The sequence below is a fragment of the Euleptes europaea genome, chromosome 11, assembly GCF_029931775.1.
Source record: "Euleptes europaea isolate rEulEur1 chromosome 11, rEulEur1.hap1, whole genome shotgun sequence".
NCBI lineage: Eukaryota > Metazoa > Chordata > Lepidosauria > Squamata > Sphaerodactylidae > Euleptes > Euleptes europaea.
In genome coordinates this window covers 71,887,873-71,911,105 of record NC_079322.1, presented here as the reverse complement: position 1 = coordinate 71,911,105, position 23,233 = coordinate 71,887,873, and the positions used below count along the sequence as shown (strand labels likewise).

Sequence of the window (23,233 nt, the reverse complement as noted above, 5' to 3'; positions counted from 1 at the left end):
ATTCACATGAACACGTGAAGATGCCTTATTCTGAATCAGACCCTGGGTCCATTGAAGACAGTATTGTCTGCTCAGACCGGCAGCAGGGGTGTCAAACATAAGGGCCGAGGGCCGGATCTGGCCCCTTGAGAGCTTTTATCAAGCCCACAAGCCAGCTGGGGCAGCCCCCCCACACACACACTTAATCTGGGCTGGCGAGGCATGGCCTGGCCCAGCCACGTGACATTTATGTCCTTTCCGGCCCTCATAACAAATGAGTTCGACACCCCTGCTCTAGGGTCTCAGGCAGTGGTCTTTCATATCACCTACTTGCCTAGTCCCTTTAACTGGAGATGCCGAGTATTGAACCTGGGACCTTCCGCATGCCAAGCAGATGCTCTACCACTGAGCCACAGCCCCTCCCACAGAGCAACAACAAAGAGAGACGTTCCTGCCTCAAGGAGGTTACAATCTAAAATGTAGCACGGAGGAGGCACAAGAGAAAGGGGAGAAAGATGGGGGGGGAGAGGTTAATAAACAGTGGAAGGCTACATGCTCGGTTCCCTTGCATATACTTATGCTTTCTTTTAAAAGCAGCCTGAATAGCCCACACTAGCCCAAGTTGTGAACTTGGAAGCTAAGCAGGGCTGACCACAGTTAGTACTTGGATGGGAGACTACCAAGGAAGATCAAGATTGCTGTGTAGAAGAAGGTAATGGCAAACCTACGCTGTTCATCTCTTGCCTTGAAAACCCCTTCGGCCTGGGGTCACTATGAATCGGTTGCAACTTGACAGCACACAATTATCATTTTTATTCATTATGCAGGCCACGTATCTCTTATCTGGACTGCTTGGGACCAGAAGTGGTCCATATTTTGGATCTTTCCATATTTTAGAATATTTGAATTTTTGCATATTCGTAATGAGATACCTTGGAGATGGGGCCCAAGTCTAAACAGGAAATTCATTCATGTTTTATATATACTTTATACACATAGCCTGAATGTAATTGTAAACAATATTTTTAATTTCTTTGTGTACATTGATCCATCAACGGCACTGCTGAGGGCCTGTGAGCAATGCCAGCATGCCGGCTCAAAAGGTCCGGTTTTCAGATCAGTCTGGATATCAGATGTCCGGATAAGGAATAATCAACCTGTAGTACATGATTAGGATTAAAATTCAGAGATAATGCTATTTTTTCCTTCATTTGCTAAACTGACCAATGCCAGCAATGGCTAAGGAATCCCAGATCCTTTTAGAATCATAGAGTTGGAAGGGACCACCAGGGTCATCTAGTCCAACCCCCTGTACAATTCAGGAAATTCACAACTACCTCACACCCCCAGTGACCCCCTACTCCATGCCCAGAAGATGGCCAAGATGCCCTCCCTCTCATGATCTGCCTAAGGTCACAGAATTATCATTGCTGATAGATGGCCATCTAGCCTCTGCTTAAAAACCTACAGGGAAGGAGAGCTAACCCCCTCCGGAGGAAGCCTGTTCCACAAGGACTTTTGTAAGTCATTGGGAGAACAGCATCAAACTTCTTTATGAATCCTAATTTAGCCTTTCATGCTGCAATCTCCTGTCTCTGATGGATGTTAAACTGCTCTTCCAAAAGGGAAAAAAATGCCACCTCTCACCTGGGCAATGGGTTACACCCTGGGATAGAGTTACATCGTCTCTGGCATAGAACCTAAAGCCTCTTTGATCATGTGGGTGAGGCTACGGCCAAGGTCACCGTGACGGACGCCTCGGCTGTGGCTCTTACTAAACCACCCCTCATTTGCCCCTTGTGGGTTTTTTTTTAATTGTGGTTTATTTATAAAGCGATTTTCACAAATATTTGCAGGAAGCTCCCCTTCCAAAACATAAAACCAAAACCCGTCGCGCTTTCCAATAAACGAACAGAAGAGTCGCCAACCTCCGTCTGTGCGTAGACCTCGGGGTTCTGGCTGTAAATCTTCGCTATCTGGTTTCCTGTAAAACGCTGAGAGAAGACAAGCCGGTGCTTAGGAACACAAAACTCTTAAATGGAGTCAATAATCATTAACTCGGGGGTAATGAGTTTGGTACGTTGCACTTTGGATATTTAATTTGTTTGATGCATGATGAAAAGTTGCTGTTGGGCTGCAGCGGGCATTAAGCAGACTATAACGCATGGCCTCATTATGAGGATTTTGCTCACCGTTCAAAAGGAAAAGGCTGCAGAAAAAGCATTCCCAGCCACAATTTCCATTTCCACCAGATATGATGAGCCAAAGGGATGAATTAGCCATGTTACCTAGATAGGACCCCAGCACAAAGTAGCGCCATCTCCAGGTCCCCAACAGAGTATTGTGGTCAGTTTTGGGCACCGCAATTTAAGAAGGATGTAGACAAGCTGGAACGTGTCCAGAGGAGGGCAACGAAGATGGTGAGGGGTCTGGAGACCAAATCCTATGAGGAAAGGTTGAAGGAGCTGGGTATGTTTAGCCTGAAGAGGAGAAGACTGAGAGGGGATATGATAACCATCTTCAAGTACTTGAAGGGCTGTCATATAGAGGATGGTGCCAAGTTGTTTTCTGTTGCTTCAGAAGGTCAGACCAGAACCAACGGGTTGAAATTAAATCAAAAGAGTTTCTGTCTAGATATTAGGAAGAATCTTCTAACAGTTAGAGTGGTTCCTCAGTGGAACAGCCTTCCTCAGGAGGTGGTAACCTCTCCTTCCCTGGAGGTTTTTAAGCAGAGGCTAGAAGGGCCATCTGTCAGCAATGCTGATTCTATTACCTTAGGCAGATCATGAGAGGAAGGTCACCTTGGCCATTTTCTGGGCATGGAGGTCACTGGGGGTGTTGGGGGAGGTAGTTTGGAATTTCCTGCATTTTGCAGGGGGTTGGACTAGATGACCCTGGTGGTCCCTTCCAACTCTATAATTCTATGAGATTACAATCACCCACGTTGCGCAATTCAGTTAAGCAAGGAGTCCGTTAGATATATGGAGAGCATGCTGAACGGCCTGTAGAAAGCCTCCTCTCAAACTTTCAGCAACAGCACAGGCCTAATATACAAGGCTGTTGTTTGCAAATGGTGCAAAATGCTGCGGCGAGGCTCCTTACGGGGTCCTTGCTGTGAGATGACATAACGCCAGTGCTGAAACAACTGCACTGGCTCCAGCTGGAATAGCGGATCAAGTTCAAGGTGAAAAACTTGCCGCCAGTATCACTGTGCTGCCCCAGCACTGGACGAGATAATCACATTTGAGGAAACATTTTAATATCCAAGATGGGCTGCTCGCTCGGAACAGAATCCCTCCACAAACGAGGACTTGTCTGCGGCGTTTTTAATTAAGATGGAGCAATTCCGGTTAGCTTGAGCAGTCCCTACCTTAGTCAGTTGAGTCTTGTGCTGGGGGGGCAGGGGGGGTGTATGTGGTGGGACAAGCCTATTCAATGTTTTTAAGACTTGTAGCCAGCAGTTAAGCTGCCACAGCTGTTCTGTTTTTAAATAAAATCTATAACAACAACAACAATAATAATGCGGAAGCTTCCTGTGGAGGAGAGGGGACTCGAACCTGGTTCTCCAAATCAGAGTCAGTCGCTCATGTGGAGAAGTGGGGAATCAAACCAAGTTCTCCAGATTAGATAGTCTACTGCTCTTAACCACTACACCACACTGGCCCCTAGAAGCCTCTTATTCTACTCATGGGCTAAGGCCAGACAGGAACCTCACAAGCCTTTGTGTGGCTCACTGAAGTCTTTATTTTTCCCCCCCTCACCTCGTAGGCCCGTGATCCAGTGATTTCCACGAGTTTCTGAGCACCTCCAACGGCTTCTTCTAGAGAGGAGCACTGCTCACCTGTGCTGGAATCCATCCAAACAGGGCTGTTGTTGACGGAAAAGCAGGACTATGCGGGGGGAGGGTGTGTGAGAAACATACAATGCCAGAAAGAGGATGTCAACACCGTACAGATTCGGGCTAGCAAACACAGTGGCATAGGAACATAAGAACATGAGATAGGCCATGCTGGATCAGACCAAGGTCCATCAAGTCCAGCAGTCTGTTCACACAGTGGAAACCCACAAACAAGACAACTGCAGCAGCACCATCCTGCCTGTGTTCCACAGCACCTCATATAATGGGCATGCTCCTCTGATCCTGTTGAGAATAGGTACGCATCATGGATATGGAGCGCCAAAAAGATCTAGAGAAGGCACCAACTTTCCTGTCAGCAGAACCATCCAGATATGAAGCCTCTCCTGCCACCTACCTCTCCCAATTAGAGATCTTTAGATATAGGAAAGCATTCACCCTTGCCAGATGCCAAGCTCTTCCCTCAGCGGTTGTGGATGGGAGATACAGAAAGGTTCCCCTGGAGGATAGGATATGTCCCTGTGCTTTAAAGGAAATTGAAACAACAGAGCATGTCCTACTGCGCTGTCCATTATACCAAGAGGTTCGTTCTAAGTTTATCTCCCCCTGGCTTAGTCGGCATTCCAGCCATTCAGGTCAGGAGCAAACTAAAATGTCGCTTATAGACAAAAATCCACAGGTGTGCCGGCGTAGGCCAAGGGCTGGGCGGTGCCCGCAGTCCTCAGACGTGCGGGGGGGTATCTAGCCCCTTTCGGAGCAGGCAACAAAGATTCTGCTATCTCCCAAGGTCAGTATTCAGAGGCGTCGTCAAAACAGGCAGGAGTCAACGGCCGGAAAGATCAATCATAGCAGTAGCAAGAAGGCAGGGAAATTGCACGCTTGCTTCCGCAAAGTGAAAGCGTGCCTGCGCTGCCTTTATCAGTCAGTGCACTTCCAAGCTAGGCTTCATCCTGCAACGACTCAGCACCAGTTCTCTGTCTGCTTAGGCTTTCCAGGCGAGCACTCCTTCGCCTAACCTGCAAAACTATACGCTGGCGAGTCCTGATATGCCTATCAGGTTCAGGTGAGCTTGGAGGGCTGCCATTCTCAGCTTCCACTGCAGGAGTTGGGGGACGAGTAGCTTCTGTCTGCCTTTGTTCCATCTCTCTGCCTAGCTGTGGTTCCTGCTGAGTTGTTGCAGGCTCCTGTACTACTGACTGCAATGGAGGTACTGAAGGCCCAGAGGCAACCTGTTCCTCCACTTCAGCTTCAGAGTCCTCCGGGTCCTCAGCTCCGAAGGCAGGGCCCATGACAACAGGTTACGGTAGGAACGGCTAAGTTTTGTGCAGCGGCCTGTAGAACCCGCCAGACGCTGCTGAGAACACCGGTGTGTCAATAATTTTTAATGGGTAGTTTATATAGTTTGCAAAGATTCCAAACAACTTTTTTACTATTTGTATTAACCTGTGGGTAGAGCGTAACACTAAGGGTTTTAATGGTAAATTGTGCTGTGCTGGTCTATGACTGTTTTTAATAAAGATTGATTGATTGATTGATTGATTGATTGAGGTACGCATCATGACTAGTATCTATTCTCTCCAGGATTAGAGGAGCATGCCCGTTATATGAAGCTCCCCGAGGTGTGATGTCATACAGTCTGCCCTCCAAAGCTGCCATTTCCTCCAGGGGAACTGATCTTCTGTCATCTGGAGATCAGCTGTCATTCTGGGAGAATGCCCCCCTCCCCAACCTGGAAGTTGGCAACCATACTCAAGGGCCTTTTTGGTTGTGGCTCCAAAGATTTAGTTATGTTTATTTATCTGAAAGTTTATATCCCGTCCCATAACTCTTGGGCGCAGTTCAACACACAATAAAAACCAAATAAAATAAAACGCCACCAAAACCCACCAAAAAAGCAATATGTAGCAACAAAACTATACTAAAAACAACTTAAGAACAGCCCCCAAGCATAAAAATTAAGCAACCAAATTTTATGTAAGCAGAACATAGATGGGGAAGGGGCTGTGGCTCAATGGTAGAGCATCTGCTTGGCAAGCAGAAGGTTCTAGGTTCAGTCCCCGGCATCTCCAGTTAAAGGGACTAGGCAAGTAGGTGATGTGAAAGACCTCTGCCTGAGACCCTGGAGAGCTGCAGCTGTTCTGAGCAGACAATACTGACTTTGATGGACCAAGGGTCTGATTCAGTAGAAGGCAGCTTCATGTGTTCAACAGTGGAGTAGGAAACAGTGGGGTAGGAAACTTCACAAGGTTACATATGAATGAGCTAACCAACATTATAATTAAACACCAGATAAACCAGCAAAATAATACATCACCCAATTATTCAGCCAACAGCATATAAATATAAATCTCTACCTGATACTACCACGAAGGGGCTGGGGTTAGGCAACATTCCCTCCCCAAAGAGGGTCATTTGGCACCAAATCTGTTTGACTTTTAAGCCCCAGATCAAGATGGCTTTGTTTTCCAGAGCATTTAGTTAATCCCAAATTCTGTTTTACCCTGACATCTGATGATGAATTTCTAAAACAGGGCCCCGCTGATTCTACCTTATTGCTGCCCTGAAGTTGCTCTTTATGAGGCTGTTTTTAGAAATGTTTAATCACCATGATGTTTTACGGGTTGTTGTCATTTAAGGGCCAAGAAAATATGATAAGTGACACGTGTTAGCGTTCGTATTTGCCTTTAACCAATAAGACTGCAAAGCACGCTTGAGCGTTTTTCTATCGTCAACAAGCAGGGTGGGGGTGGGAATACAAGCATCAAAGATCAATGAGGAAGAATGAGAGCAGAGATGAACTTCCTGCCCAAACTCCACAAAGCCGTTACCTTCAGTGCCTGATGCAAAGGGACATCAGATGGTAAATTCTGTAAAATCAAGCTTGCTCCGTCGTTCCAATAGACACTCCCATGTTGCTGAAAGTTAAAAGAGAAGAGTTATGTATAAACCAGAGCTGGGTTACACATTCACTCTCATATCTAGATCCTGAACAGAATCAATTAAATGTAAATAAATGTGGCCTAAAACTCTGTAAGATGAAAGAAAAGAGCCCCGTGGTAAGCGGCAGTACTGCAGTCAAAGGTTCTGCTCACAGCCTGAGTTTGAGCCCTACAGAAAGTGGTTTCAGGTAGCCGGCTCAAGGTTGACTCAGCCTTCCATCCTTCCGAGGTCGGTAAAATGAGTACCCAGCTTGCTGGGGGTGAAGTGTAGACTACTTGGAAGGTCGTCTGAGACCTGCTGCCAATCAAAGTAGACTCGACTGACCTTGATATGCCAATGGTCTAACACATTCTAAGTCAGCTTGGCAGGGGTTTATCAAAACAAATGTACATAATTTGCATAACACCGCAGCATTTTAATCCTTTTCTTTCTTTCTTTTTAAGCAGAAAACCCAGGTATGAAATCCCCACCCCACCCCTCTTTTAAGCTAACCTGTCCAGCTCCAGACAAAGCTTTCACTCTAGAGAAGTTAAATCCGGAAGACTTCATCTTCGCCAAGATCATATCCAGGGCCTAAAAAAAAGAAACACGATCAAGATAGATGCAGATCAGATAGATGCCCCATCAAGATGCAGTGTCCTGGGGGGGGGAGGGAAGAGCTCTGCCATACCTTTGAACTACAGGGAGTAAATGCCTACCATCAGTAATGAAAACCTCTGACAACAAGGGCAACAATGATTTCACTAATGACTAGGAAAGTTCCAAAATCATCAGTCACATCAAGCTTCTTTATTGGTGGTGGAAAGGGCCGTCAAAGTTGCTGCCAGCTTACGGTGACCCCATCGGGATTTCAAGGCAAAAGACAAGCAGAGGTGGTTTGCCATTGCCTGCTTCTGCGTTATCACCTTCCAAGTACTAACTAGGGCTGACCCTTCTTAGAAAAAGAAGAGTTGGTTTTTATATGCCAGCTTGCTCTACCACTTAAGGAAGAATCAAACCGGCTTACAATTTCCTTCCCTTCCCCTCCCCACAACAGACACTCTGTGAGGTAGGTGGGCCTGAGAGAGCTCTGAGAGACCTGTGACTAGCCCAAGGTCACCCAGCTGGCTTCATGTGTAGGAGTGGGGCAACAAATCCTGTTCACCAGATTAGCGTCCGTTGCTCATGTGGAGGAGTGGGGAATCAAACCCGGTTCTCCAGTTTAGAGTCCACTGCTCCAAACCACTGCTCTTAACCACTACACCACGCTGGCTCTCTTAGCTTTCTAGATTTGATGAGAATGGGTTGGCCTGGGCCATTTAGGACAGGGCACTTCTTTATTAGAATTGACCAAGTTACTACTCCACAAGGGAGCAAGCTTTCGAGTTCTGTAGAATCTTTAATCAGGCTGGAAATTCAGTACAAAAAGGAGGGGAAATAAGAATGGACTGGAAAGGTAAAACAGCCCCGGGAAAGGGGCATCGCTGTGCCCCTCTTCACCCACACCAGTGGAGGACTCTGGAGACAAAGGCCAGGGCATTTTACCTGTGTGGTGTAGGGGTTAAGAGCGGTGGTTTGGAGTGGTGGACTCTGATCTGGAGAACCGGGTTTGATTCCCCACTCCTCCACACGAGCGGCGGAGGCTAATCTGGTGAACTGGATTTGTTTTCCCACTCCTACACACAAAGCCAGCTGGGTGACCTTGGACTAGTCACAGCTCTCTCAACCCCACCTACCTCACAGGGTGTCTGTTGTGGGGAGGGGAAGGTAAGGTAATTGCAAGCCAGTTTGATAAAAACCAACTCTTCTTCTGCCTTGGCTCCAGAGCCTTTCCACCATACCTAAGGTTGCCAGCTCCAGGTTGGGAAATACCAGGAGATTTTGGGGGTGGTGCCTGAGGAGGGCAGGGTTTGGGATGGGGAGGGACTTCAACAGGGTATAATGCCATAGAGTCCACCTTCCAAAGCAGCCATTTTCTCCAGGAGAACTAATCTCTGTCGCCTGGAGATCAGCTGTAATGGTGGGAGATCTCCAGCCAACACCTGGAAATTGGCAACCCTAACCATACCCCAGCCTCTGGCCTCCTCGTGCCCTAGCCAGTGTGCCTAGGCGGTGGTGCCACAGCAAAGTAGGGGAATGCACCTCCCACTTCAGCTGCCCCGCCTCCTCCGCCTACCTAGAGTTGCCAACCTCCAGGTAGTAGCTGGAGATCTCCCGCTATTACAACTGATCGCCAGCCAATAGAGATCAGTTCACCTGGAGAAAAATGACCGCTTTGGCAATTGGACTCTATGGCATTGATGTCCCTCCCCTCCCCAAACCCCACCCTCCTCAGGCTCTGCCCCAAACACCTCCCGCCACTGGCGGAGAGGGACCTGGCAACCCTACATCTATCTCCAGCAGCCTCGGGCCATGCCCTGGCCCAGGGCACTTCGCAGCCTGGCAGCTGCCTCACTGCCCTACTACACTTCTCCTGCTTCAAAACCACCCCCTCCCGAGGGTGCCTTGCCCAGGAGCAACAGCTGCTAGGCCAACGTTACACGTGGCTAATCTGAAATATTTAGTTTGGCCCCTTCCCTTGTTTAGTCTTCAAAGGGCACCGATATACAAGAGAGACACTGTCAAGGTTGGTGAAAGAGAGAAAAAAGCGGCACACCTGTTTTGCATTTGCTAACTCTTTTCAAAGAAATGAAGTTTCCCAAGTCAATGCTCTCATTCACAACAGCCCCAATTCAGTGGTTCGCTGTGCTCCAACCTGCTCACATGTAGCAAGAGTTTCCCCTCATAAGAACATAAGAAAGGAAAAGTTGGATCAGACCAAGGCCCATCAAGCCCAGCAGTTTGTTCACACAGTGGCCAACCAGGAGCCTCTAGGAAGCCCACAAACAAGACGACTGCAGCAGCATTATCCTGCCTGTGCTCCAAAACACCTCATATAATCGGCATGCTCCTCTGATCCTGGAGAGAACAGGTATGCATCATGACTAGGATCCATTTTAACTAGCAGCCATGGATAGCCCTCTCGTCCATGAACACGTCCACTCCCCTCTTCAAGCCTTGCAAGTTTTGAACACATGAAGCTGCCTTCTACTGCATCGGACCCTCGGTCCATCCAAGTCAGTATTGTCTACTCAGACCAGCAGCGGCTCTCCAGGGTCTCAGGCAGAGGTCATTCACATCACCTACTTGCCGAGTCCCTTTAACTGGAGAAGCTGGGGATTGAACCTTGGACCTTCTACATGCCATCCAGATGCTCTACCACTGACCCACAGCCCCTCCCACCAGTTGCCAGCCATCACTACATCCTGGGGCAGGGAGTTCCACAATTTAACTATGCATTGTGTGAAGAAATACTTCCTTTCATCTGTTTTGAATCTCTCACCTTCTGTTTTGAATCTCTCACCCTCACCCCATTTCAGACTGGAGCCCGCTCTAAATGTTCATCTCCCCTGGACAGGACCGCCTTTACTTGCGCAAAAAAACTCCCTTTGTGCTTCAGCACTTCTGCAGAGGTTTGCATCAGGGCAAACAGAAGCTCCGGCTACCAAGCAGCGGCACGTGATACAAAGACTCACGGTTGCCCGGAACCCAAGGGCAAATGGGGCACAGAACAATCCCGTCCCAAGGCAACTCCTGAAACCAAGCACATGCTGGAAAAGCAGCCAGACTGTACAGTTCTGCCGGGCAGATTCGCATGACACGTGGCTAATGTTTGACCTCGGCTGCATTGAGCTACGCATCGGTGCACAGCTAAATGTTCGGCCAGCCCATGAATTTGTAGCTCCACAGAGTCAAACAGTGATTATAAGAAGAGTAAGAGTTGGTTTTTATACCCCGCTTTTCTCTACCATAAGGAGTCTCAAAGCGGCTTACAATCACCTTCCCTTTACAGATGTATATGTGATTTTAGGTGTGACATCTACTACATTTTTATATAATATAAAAATAAGCCAGCGTGGTGTAGTGGTTAAGAGTGGTGGTTTGGAGCGGTGGACTCAGATCTGGAGAACCGGCTTTGATTCCCCACTCCTCCACATGAGTGGCGGAGGCTAATCTGGTGAACCGGGTTGGTTTCTCCACTCCTCCACATGAAGCCAGCTGGGTGACATTGGGCTAGTCACAGCTCTCTTAGAGCTCTATCAGCCCCACCTACCTCACAGGGAGTCTGTTGTGGGGAAGGGGAGGTGATTGTAAGCCAGTTTGAGTCTCCCTTAAGACGTAGAGAAAGTCGGCATATAAAGAACCAACCTTCTTCTTTTATTCAATTCATGATTGTGTGCTGTTTTAGTATTGTTAGCCACCCTGAGCCTGACTTGAGTTGGGAAAGGAAGGAATACAAGTGGAACAAATAAATAAATAAATAAAATTTCCTCTAAGGCAGGGGATCCCCAACCTTTTTGAGCCAACAGGCACCTTTGGAGGTCTGGCACGACTGTAGTGGACACAGACACAAAAATGGCTGCTATGAAATGGCTGCCCCAGACTGGTGTAGCCAGTGAGGTGCAGTGGTTAAGAGCGGTGGTTTGGAGCGGCGGACTCTAATCTGGAGAACCGGGTTTGATTCCCCACTCCTCCACATGAGTGGCGGAGGCTAATCTGGTGAACCGGGTTGGTTTCCCCACTCCTACACACGAAGCCAGCTGGGTGACCTTGGGCTAGTCACAGCTCTCTCAGCCCCATCTACCTCACAGGGTGTCCATTGTGGGGAGGGGAAGGTGATTGTAAGCCGGTTTGAGTCTTCCTTAAGTGACAGAGAAAGTCAGCAGATAAAAACCAACTCTTCTTCTTACCTTCAGTCACACAGTGAAGTTCTTGAGCTGCAGTGGCAGCTAATGCTCAGCCAATCAAATGTACAATAGCCAATCAGTAGCCTTCATGGGCAAAAATCCCACCTAGTCATCTTGTTTGTGGGCTTCCTTAGAGGTACCTGGTTGGCCCCTGTGTGAACAGACTGTTGGACTTGATGGAGCTTGGTCTGTTCCAGCAGGGCTTTTCTTATGTTCTTATGTTCTAGCCTCACGCACTTTGTAAAAACCCTCAGTGGGCCCCTGGAAAGGTGTCAGCAGGTAGTAAGGTGCCCCCAGAGACCACGCTGGAGACCCCCTAAGGCGATCAGGATGGTGTACATGGTTCTCTCCACTTCCATTTTATGGTCAGAACAGTCCTGCGAGGTAAGTTAGGATGAAAGAGAGTGACGGGCCCTAGGTCACTCACTGAGCTTCATGGATGAGTAACATTTGAACTCAGTCTTCCAAGTCCTAACGTGATACATTAACCACTACACCACAAGCAATAATACGTTCCCGTCTGGAAAAGCGTTCCTCGTTTGCAGATCCGCTGTCGTTATTTCTGATGGGTTCGTGTTCACGTTTAAAAGAGAAACCTCGCCACAAGGTGAGAAATCCTATAATTCTTGCACAACTACCTGATTTATAGCTGTGTAGTGAAAAAAAGGCACAGCCAGAGACTGTTAATTTTTCCACACAGTAAAAAACCTCCTTTTCACCTTTTGGGAGTACAGATCTAACTAAATGAAGAAGAACTTCAGGGGTTTCGCTCTCAAATAACCACGCTTAGGTCTGAGATGTAAAAGCGAAAACAGCTACTGAACAAGCTGTGGTTCTAAATAAATAAGGAACACGTTGAGCCAAACTGCCGGCTCTTCATCACAAAGTGAAGAGATAGAAAAACACCGCTTATTATTAAAATATGGGGAAAGCATTTCAGCTTTAACACTGGCGGAGTGAGGAGAGAATGTGATTGTGCCAAAATTCAGTTTAATCCAAAACAATTTCGACATCATTTGTAAATGAACACATCTATTATTGCAAACAATGGCACACAAACGTGACAGCTTCAGAAAACTAAACGGCACGGAGAAGGAAACTGCAGTGTCAAAAGAAATCTTAACAACACCCAAACAGAGACAGAAAACAAGCAAATGATTAATTGTCTAGCAAATGTAATGGTTTCTTGTAGAGCCCAAATTTTAATAATGCTGAGTACGGTGCTGATTCATCTAATGACACAGACAGAGCCAAACAGTTGATATTTAAAACAAAGGCAATTTCTAATTAAGGAGGGAGTTGCCAGCCTCCCTTTCTCTAGAGTTTATGCTGGAGAATTGCTTCACACTCCTGTTTCCTCCTCCTCCCACCCCGTTGCAAGAAGGGGAGCAGACAAGCAATCATCTACAGAAGACCGCATGGGCTCTCTTCTCCCACCCTATGGGTGAACACATCCATCCTTTTGGGTTTCCTTCCCAGTACGGTTGCCAGGTCCCTCTTGCTACCAACGGGAAGTTTTTGGGGCGAAGCCAGAGGAGGGCGGGGTTTGGGGAGGGGAGGGACTTCAATACCATGGAGTCCAATTGCCAAAGTGGCAATTTTCTCCAGGTGAACTGATCTCTATTGGCTGGAGATCAGTTGTAATAGCAGGAGATCTCCAGCTATTACCAGGAGGTTGGCAAACCTACTTCCCAGGGATAACAATCTATCCCAGGCCCAGGTAGGGTTGCCAACCTCCAGGTATTAGCTGGAGATCTCCTGCTATTACAACTGATCTCCAGCTGATAGAGATCAGTTCACCTGGAGAAAACGGCCGCTTTGGCAATTGGGCTCTATGGCATTGAAGTCTCTCCCCAAACCCCGTCCTCCTCAGGCTCCGCCCCCAAAATCTCCAGGTATTTCCCAACCCAGAGCTGGCAACCCTAACCCCAGGGGTTCCCAAACCTTTAAAGCCTGCAGGCACCTTTGGAATTGTGCCACAGGGTAGTGGGCGAAGCCGCAAAATGGCTGCCATAAAATGGCTTCTGCAGGAGGCGGAGCCAGCCACAATATGTCTGTGGCAGCTGACCTTTAGTTACGCAGCAAAGATCCTTGGGCTGTAGAGGCAGCTGCTGCCAAAGCAACATTTTTTTTAATCCACACATCCAGTCACATCTCGATTTGCAATCAGAAATCTTGCTGGTTGAAAACCCCTCCTGTCCCCACTCACTTCCTAAAAACACTTGGTGGGCACCATGAAAGGTGTTGGTGGGTGCCACAATACCAACTGGACACATGCTAGGGGGAGGAAGAAGAGGAGGAAGAGGAAGGAGAAGAGGAAGAAGGAGAAGAAGGGGGAGAAGAAGAGGAAGAGGAAAAACAAGAAGAGGAGGATGAAGAGGAAGAACAAGAAGAGGAAGAAGAGGAGAAGGGGGAGGGGGAGGAGGAGTTGGTTTTTATATGCTGACTTTCTCTACCGGCTTACAATCACCTTCCCTTCCCCTCCACACAACAGACCCCCTGTGAGGTAAGGTGGGGCTGAGAGAGCGCTAAGAGAGCTGTGACTAGCCCAAGGTTACCTAGCTAGCTTCATGTGTAGGAGTGGGGAAACTAACCCGGTTCTCCAGATTAGAGTCCACCGCTCCCCATTTATCCCCTTCTCAGGCCAGGCCAGCTTGAGAACTAAACACAGCTCATCAGTAGAGCAGTTCAGAGAAATTCTCTTCATTCCTCTTTACCCCGTGTCTCTCAGAACTCAATCTGTTTCTTTTCCCCGATGACACGTCACAGAATCAAGGGGGCCTCTTTTACCTAGGCAAATGGGCAACATGGTATATTCAGAAAAGGCATGGGGCAGCAAGCCTCCTGCCCTTCTTTCCCCACACTGCCAACAGGACTCACCTTGATCCACATTAATACGGGAGAAGTTACCGTCAGCCTGTCTTTGTGAATATTGACACCACCTTGCGTGCTGCAGGAAACACAACATTCAATCAAATCAAACAATCCATCCTTTACTTGAACATTTCCCTTAGCAAATTCTCCTCTTGCGGTCATTTGCGGCCAGAACACACTCAGGAAATCTTGTGCATAATAACACCAACCAACCTTGACAACTCGGTGGAAGAACACAAATGGAAACCCTCCGGAAGGAATGCATATAAAAACTCTTAAGCACTATTCCCTCACCCTTCAATAAGAGCTACGCTAATGTGGATCCCTACATATAGAGGAAGAGGAAGAAGAGGAGGAGGAAGAAGAAGAGTTGGTTTTTATATGCCGACTTTCTCACCACTTAAGGAAGAATCAAACTGGCTTACAATCTCCTTCCCTTCCCCTCCCCCCAACAGACACACTGAGTTAGATGGGGCTAAGAGAGATGTGACTAGCCCAAGGTCACCAAGCTGGCTTCATGTGTAGGAGTGGGGAAACCAACCCGGCTCACCAGATTGGCATCTGGCACTCATGTGTAGGAGTGGGGAAACCAACCCGGTTCACCAGATTAGCGTCTGTTGCTCATGTGGAGGAGTGGGGAATCAAACCCGGTTCTCCAGTTTAGAGTCCACTGATCCAAGCCACTGCTCTTAACCACTACACCATGCTGGCTCTATTGAAAGTCAATTCCTGTTGGTATTGACTCAGGAGTTCATGCCAGTGGATTTGAAATAGCAATGGCACTGCTGCATATGATTTATTTTCAGACTAGCATTCTGTAGTGCTTTTTATATTTAAGAGGTCAAACAGGAAACTTGAAATACAGTTAAATACTACTGCACAAAAAGGCACTAATACTATAGGGGAATGTAAGACACAAAACCAACCATGAAAGCAGAAGCCTAGAAGGACCGTGATTTTCAGAAGCATGAAAATAACGGATACCCCCAAGCGCCAGCACTTTAAAATAAGGGATTGGTACACCTTGTTTGTCAATGCATGTCTTAATCCTCCAAGGTTTTGGAACACAAGACAGGACGGCTCCATTAAACAAACAAACAAACAAACACTTTATTACGGCCTTGCCAGAAAAATACATATGGTTAGTTCAATGGGCAAATATACTCATATACATACTATATGCTTTTACAACATAATCCTTCTTTCTGGGAACTCAGTCCTAAATAGTCTGAATACATAATTACATAACCGATGGACACCCTTTTGAGGTTAATCCTTACACTCCTTAGGAATACTCTTAGATTGGCGAATTTTAATCGCTACTGCACAGAACCTGGCAGTGGAGGATGTAACCTGCTTGTTTTCCCCCAATAACAACATCTGCAATAAATCTGCTTGCGGTACCCCTGTGACACCTTTTATTAGGGGGAAAATGAGCTGGACACAAGCCTCATTATACCAGGGACAACCAAATAAAACATGTGCCACTGATTCCAGCTCTCCTGACCCACAGGGGCAGAGTCTCTCTGATATTGGTATCTTCCTAAAACGGCCCTCCAACATAGCCGAAGGGAGAGCCTGGACATGTGCTAAAGTAAATGCTCTCCTATGGCTTCCTCCTTCCAACTGAAACAGATAGGATGCTGGGGCTACTTTGTACCTATTATTCTCTGTTGATATGAAGGCAGGACACCTCCCCACATCCTCCTGTCTTTCTATGTCCCAGATCCTCTGTTTTATTAGACTTTTACCCTGTTCGTATCCCATCTGAGACACGCCCTGTGGGTCCAGTCCTATTCTAACCAGCTTCCTAAAGACTGCCTGAAGCCATGATGATTTGAAAATATCCTTTAGAATCAGGGCGGAAAATCCCATTGGGTTGGTGATCATTTTAAGCCACATTAAGATAGATGTCAGGCTTACACTGGCCTCCACCCTCACCATCCCCATCTTCAGGCGGATGTTAGCGTTTGACACAGAACTAGGGACTTGGAGGGCTGTTCTTAGAAATTTAGATTGTACCCTTTCTAGAGGTGCAAATTGTGATGAAGGGGCACCCAGCCATGACCCATACAGGAGCTGTGTCAGGGATTTCGCCCTAAATAGTTTGAGGGCTGCGGGGACGTAATGACCACCTTTTACCTGCAAAAACTTTACTATATTATTAGCAGACCTCTGGCCTTCGGCTGCCACCCCTTTCAAATGCTCAGCCCTCAAACCCGAAGCCTGCATCCTGACCCCTAGATATTTGAAGCACTTCATTTGCTCTATGTTCTGACCATTTAGACTCCACTTTTGTATCTTTGGCCTTCTGCCAAAAACCATAATTTTAGTCTTTTGAAAATTCAGCCTAAGCTGCTTGGTCTGACAGAAATTGACAAGTTCCTGCATTGCCCTACTCAGGCCAACTCACATTCTAGATAGTATCACCGCGTCATCTGCATGCAGAAGAACCGGAATGTGTCTAAGTGCTACTCTCGGGGGTGAAAGTCTGGGTTGTTCAGCTGACTGACTAACCCATTGATATAGAAAATAAATAACACAGGGGGGATGGCTCCATTAAAATCTTGTAAATGGTTACGCCTTTTACTAGGTTGGTTTAGGACATCTGCTGCTACCCAAGTTACTAGAATTGAGCGAGCAAGGCCCAGCGACTTTAACAAGGGTCACAGTGATTCACTTGAGGACAGCCGAGGAGAGGAGAGAGGCATTCATCAAGTGACTGGAGAAAAGCATTAAAAAGGAACATCTTGTCCAGAAGCATGTATCAGCACAGAATAATACCTCTGACTCAGTAGCAAGCATCCCATGAAAATACTTGACTATGGAATATACATGCATCCCTGGTATCTCATTTTCCAAACTCACACAAACACATGGAACTGCAATGACCTGTTCCCAATTTCCTTGTATGTAGAATCATAGAGTCATAGAGTTGGAAGGGACCACCAGGGTCATCTAGTCCAACCCCCTGCACAATGCAGGAAATTCACAACTACCCTCCCACACCCCCAGTGACCCCTACTCCATGCCCAGAAGATGCCCTTCCTCTCATCATCTGCTTAAGGTCACAGAATCAGCATTGCTGATAGATGTCCATTTAACTTCTTCTTTAAAACCTCCAGGGAAGGAGAGCTCACAACTTCCCGAGGAAGCCTGTTCCACTGAGGAACCGCTCTAACTGTTAGAAAGTCTGTTAGAAGTCAGGAAGGAGCAGGGAAGAGAGTGTGAATAATGTCTGGTTTTGTTCAGATCCTGTTCTTTCCTGTACAGCATCTGAGACACTTAAATAGTTGAAAGGTCCAAGCGCAAGACAACTTAGTAAGACCAAACAATGGCTCCAGGCGAAGAAACATACCGAAATTCTGGAAGTTCTTTGTCAAAGTTGACATGGTTCTCGTGGATGACTCGCAGTTGTTCATCTATCACAATGACTTTCAGCTGGAGAGAGAAAAGAGAAGACATCATTGATTTCTAAGATGCATATCACCATTTGGAAGAAATGATTATTTCGCAAGATCGTCCCCTGAAAACAGAGCGAGGACCTGGCTCGTTCTTCACTTTGTACAACGCTCTGAAAGTGATTGCAACTGATTAGCGCTCCGCTTCCAGGGTGCAAATTAGAACCTCGCAAAGAAGATAGTAAGCTTCCCTGATTAGTTCAGAAATAAAGTTGCAGTTTCCCATCCATGCCCTGCTCTTCCGCCGTCATTATTACAGCCTGTCTCTCATTCTTTTTTTACAAGCTGATTTTGTGCAAATCTACTAGGGTAAAGGGAAGATGACTGGGGAAGGCACTGGCAAACCACCCCGTAAACGAAGTCTGCCTAGTAAACGTCAGGATGTGACGTCACCCCATGGGTCAGGAATGACCCGGTGCTTGCACAGGGGACCTTTACCTTTACTCATCGTATACACTTCATTATTTCTGCTGCTAACTTTGGGGGGAGGGGGGAAGGGAAGTGTGCCTCTGCCTTGGCTCAGCTATGGCTACTTCACGGTCCTGGGGAAATGTTTTAAGACTCCTCTCCTCTCTCTGTATCTTCGCATAGTCTCGTGCAAGTTAAGGGTCCACAGAGATGAACCCCTGCAAAGCTAAAGTTCAGGACGGCAACAAAATTTTAGAGATGTCAAGCTTTGGCTAGCTGAACTTCCAAATGCTACACAACCCAAAAACTGAGCCAACTGCTACGTTGGGTAAGATCAACGGTCCACCATGGTGTTCAATCTTTAACAGTGACCAACCAAGTACCACAGACCTGCGGGCTAACAGTGATAAGTATTCTTCGTTGTCAATAACGTTTCCAGATGTGGAAATAGTGTTTATATGTTTAAATGCACTGGAGTCTCACAGCAGCTTCAAGACCATATTCTAGCATAAACTTTCTTGGGATAACATCTGCTTCATCAAATGATTGTGGAGCTAGTCTACAAAAGCTTACACAAGTCTAGAATTAAGGGCAAGATAACAAGGCAAAGGTAAAGCATGGATATCATGATTGGAGTGTTATCATAAAAGTCAGTTAGCAATAACAGTATATTAGATTTCTATATTATAAGATAGAACTTACAATAAAATCATATGTTTTAAGTGCACCCTGGCAAAGTATGTTTTGGCATACTGTACTGCATTGTGTTGTGTTATGTATGTCATGGTGTTATATATATCAGGGAGGGGCTGTGGCTCAGTGGCAGAGCATCTGCTTGGCATGCAGAAGGTCTCAGGTTCAATCCCCGGCATCTCCAGTTAAAGGCACTAGGCGGGTAGGTGATGTGAAAGACCTCTGCCTGAAACCCTGGAGAGCCGCTGCTGGTCTGAGTAGACAATACTGAGGGACCAAGGGTCTGATTCAGTTTCAAGTGTTCATTGTATGCTTAGTTTGTACTCTATCGTTTTAAAAATAAAACCTTTTTTTTTTTGGGGGGGAGTCTAGAATTAAAACATGTTAAGTCACTTAGAGGAGGGCAGGGAGCTGTTCCTGTCAGCAGCACTCGGAATAATGGGTTTAAATTGCAAGCAGAGAGGCACTGGTTGAATATTAGGAAAAAAATGTTTACAGTAAGGGTTGTTCAACAGTGGAATCGGCTGCCTAGGGAGGTGATGAGCTCCCCCTCACTGGCGGTCTTTAAGCAGAGGCTGGACAAGCACTTGTCAGGGATGCTCTGGGCTGCTCCTGCATTGAGCAGGGGGTTGGACTAGATGGCCTCTATGGCCTCTTCCAACTCTATGATTCTATGATTCTTTAAGGTGCCACAAAGAGTCCACTTATTTGAACAGCAACAGACTAACGTGGCTACCCTTCTTCTGGAACTAAAAGTGCAATCCTACGAACAGGGACACCTTTCTATAAGACCATGGAGGTCATCAGGCTCAGAAGAGCTTCACTCTGTTTAGGACTGCATTGAGGAAGCCCAATCCCGCCCCCACCCCCACCTGTGCTCTTGCACTCTTCCCCTTCACATGCCACCGGTTCTAATTTTGCCCCGCAGCAGGGTAGCAAAGAGAGCAGAAGGGAAGAAAGGAGGACGTATATGCTAGCAAGATTTAACGTGTTACCATCAGCAATATTAAAGGTAAAGGTAGTCCCCTGTGCAAGCACTGGGTCATTACTGACCCATGGGGTGACATCACATCCCGACGTTTACTAGGCTGGTTTTTTTTTTTTTTTTATGGTTTGCCATTGCCTTCCCCAGCTGTCTCTACTTTCCCCCCAGCAAACTGGTTACTCATTTTACTGACCTTGGAAGGATGAAAGGCTGAGTCAGACTTGAGCCGTTACCTGAAACCACTTCCGTCGGGATCAAACTCAGGTCGTGAGCAGAGCTTTTGACTGCAGTACTGCAGCTTCCCACTCTGCACCATATTACAGGGGAGATTTCAAACAATGCCACTCGCAGCAAGGTTATGCCCTTGTGGAACGAACTATATAGGATCGGTTGTACATGTTCTTTTGCGCTGTCCCCTTTATCAGATAATCTGCCTTAAGTTTTTTCAACCGTTGTTCACTAGTAAGGAGTGGCAACCTGTTGAGCATAAGGTAGCTTTTCTTCTGGCTACCCAGGATGTGGCCACAATTGACTATATAGCCAAGTTTTTGTAGCGTGCAATGAGGATTCGTGAATGTTATTGTTAACGGGAACAGGTGAACTTTGTTGAGTGAAACTGTACAATTATGTCCTCGGCGGATATTGTCTATGCCAATAAAGGTTGTGACACTGAGTAGAAGGGAAGACGAGCAGAGGAACGTGGCACACCGACTGCAGATTTAAGCCTTATACAATCCTGAAGACTCTCAGTAGTGACTAATTTTGGCACAGGATCACTACTTGAATTGAACTTGAATTGCATAGGAACCTTCTGGGTATAGGACTGGCGTGTTTGCAGTTCTTTTCTGCTTGATTCATCTGCCTTGTACTGAATCAGATGAGCATGCCTATTATATTAGGTGCTGTGGACACAGGCAGGACAATGCTGCTGCAGCCATCTTGCTTGTGGGCTTCCTAGAGGCACCTGGTTGGCCACTGTGTGAACAGACTGCTGGACTTGATGGACCTTGGTCTGATCCCTCCGGGCTTTTCTTACGGAGGATGGGGCTATTGATGGCTACTAGTCCAAACGGATACTAGTCCTGGTGCATACCTATTCTCTCCAGGATCAGAGGAGCATACGCGTTATAGTAGGTGCTGTGGAACACAGGCAGGACAATGCTGCTGCAGCCATCTTGCTTGTGGGCTTCCTAGAGGCACCTGGCTGGCCACTGTGTGAGCAGACTGCTGGACTTAATGGACCTTGGTCTGATCCTACAGGGCTTTTCTTAGGGTTGCCAACCTCCAGGTGGTGGCTGGAGATCTCCTGCTATTACAACTGATCTCCAGGCGACAGAGATCAGTTCCCCTGGAGAAAAAAGGCCGCTTTGGCAATTGGACTCTACGGCATTGCAGACCCTCCCCTCCCCAAACCCCGCTGTCCGCAGGCTCCACCCCCCAAAACCTCCAGTTATTCCCCAACCCGGACCTGGCAACCCTAGCTTTTCTTAACGTTATTACGTTGAACCCACAGCCTGGTGAAAGCAAGCACTGAGAGAGGAAAAGGCTCTTCCTCTGAGCAGGAAGAAGAGCGCCTCTCCCTGCCACGCCCACCAAACCAGAGCCAGGGCGCCGGGGAAGAGAGGAGGCAGAGCCTTCCCTCCCGGCTAGGGTTGCCAACCTCCAGGTACTGGAGTCTACAAGTACAAAAGTATCAAAATGCTTATTGGTGTTTAAACATAACATCTACAGAACACAGTGGGATACATAAACATAAATCTTAGAGAATATATACAATATATACACATGTAATTTTGATGCAGTCTCTATGCAATTCAAATTGGTGTTGAAATCTTCTCGGTTTATATCTCTTAACTGATCTTCAACAAGTCCATGAATGATACAAAATTCCCCAAAAGATGCCTTTTTTCCTTGGGGAAAAGATGGGGGACGGCCGTTTCAGATTCTTTTCTTCAGCCCCATTTAAAGTTCCATTTTCAGTTATGTAACAATCAATTATATATCACACACAGTATTCAGTTCCACGTGGGATACTCCTCAAAGTGTAGCCGAATAGTTCCCACTGTGCTCTGTAGATGTTATATGTTTAAACAACAATAAGCATTTTGATTCTTTCGTACTTGTAGACTCCTGTGCAATTTTTCCTAACCTACGGTTATTAGCACAGAGGTGCCTTCTTTTTGGATTGCCAACCTCCAGGAACTAACCAGAAAAAAAGAAGCTCTGTGCTGTATATAATGTTACAAAAAACAAAACCAGCACAAATATCAAATGCAATCACATGTATTAAGTGCAGAAAAACTGAAAGACAAACAATACATTATTGTCAAAGGCTTTCACGGTCAGAGTTCATCGGTTCTTGTAGGTTATCCGGGCTGTGTGACCGTGGTCTTGGTATTTTCTTTCCTGACGTTTCACCAGCAGCTGTGGCCGGCATCTTCAGAGGAGTAACACTGAAGGACAGTGTCTCTCAGTGTCAAGTGTGTAGGAAGGGTGTTCCTCCTCTGAAGATGCCTGCCACAGCTGCTGGCAAAACGTCAGGAAAGAAAACACCAAGACCACGGTCACACAGCCCGGATAACCTACAAGAACCAAACAATACAATATTTACAATAAGTGCAGACTAACAACAAAAATCTAGCAATGAACAATATATATAATAATCTTATCCTATTTTAAAGAAGACAAATAGGATAAATTATTACATATATTGTTCATTGCTAGATTTTTGTTGTTAGTCTGCACTTATTGTAAATATTGTATTGTTTGTCTTTCAGTTTTTCTGCACTTAATATATGCGATTGCATTTGATATTTGTGCTGGTTTTGCTTTTTCTAACAACCTCCAGGCACTAGCTGGAGAGCTCCTGCTATGACAACTGATCTCCAGCCAATAGAGATCAGTTCCCCGGGAGAAAAATGGCCGTTTGGGCCGTTGGGCTCTGTGGCATTGAAGTCCCTCCCCTCCCCAAACCCCGCCCTGGTCAAGCTCCGCCCCAAAAACCTCCCGCCGATGGCGAAGAGGGACCTGGCAACCCTATTCCCGTCCCAGCGCCCGGCCCTCTCTCCTCCCCGGCCCAGGGCCGAGCCCCCCACCCCAGCAGCGCAGCCAAGCCGGGAGGGAGGGAAGGCAGCCGCGGCCCTGGCGCTTCCGCTGCGGGGAAAGGCGGGCGGGCGAGCCCTTCCCGGCCCGGCCGCCTGGGCCGCCTTACCTGCTGCGTGCTGAAGTCGAAGCCCAAGTAGTAGGCCTCGGGAGCCGTTGCCATGGCGAC

The 23,233-nt window shown here is 47.0% G+C and overlaps 1 protein-coding gene across 3 annotated transcripts in view; it reads right to left on the bottom strand.

Moving 5' to 3' along the window:
* XYLB (xylulokinase) overlaps positions 1-23,233 on the bottom strand; it is a 117,514-nt gene extending 94,281 nt beyond the window's left edge. For all 3 annotated transcript variants that reach the window (XM_056857887.1, XM_056857888.1, XM_056857889.1), the window contains exons 1-7: positions 23,174-23,233; positions 17,774-17,856; positions 14,422-14,491; positions 7,268-7,348; positions 6,664-6,750; positions 3,741-3,869; positions 1,908-1,973 (exon numbers count right to left, since the gene is read on the bottom strand). In XM_056857887.1, coding sequence (XP_056713865.1) covers positions 1,908-1,973; positions 3,741-3,869; positions 6,664-6,750; positions 7,268-7,348; positions 14,422-14,491; positions 17,774-17,856; positions 23,174-23,227 — 570 coding nt within the window. In that variant the 5' untranslated portion in view covers positions 23,228-23,233. The remainder of the gene's footprint in view (positions 1-1,907; positions 1,974-3,740; positions 3,870-6,663; positions 6,751-7,267; positions 7,349-14,421; positions 14,492-17,773; positions 17,857-23,173) is intronic.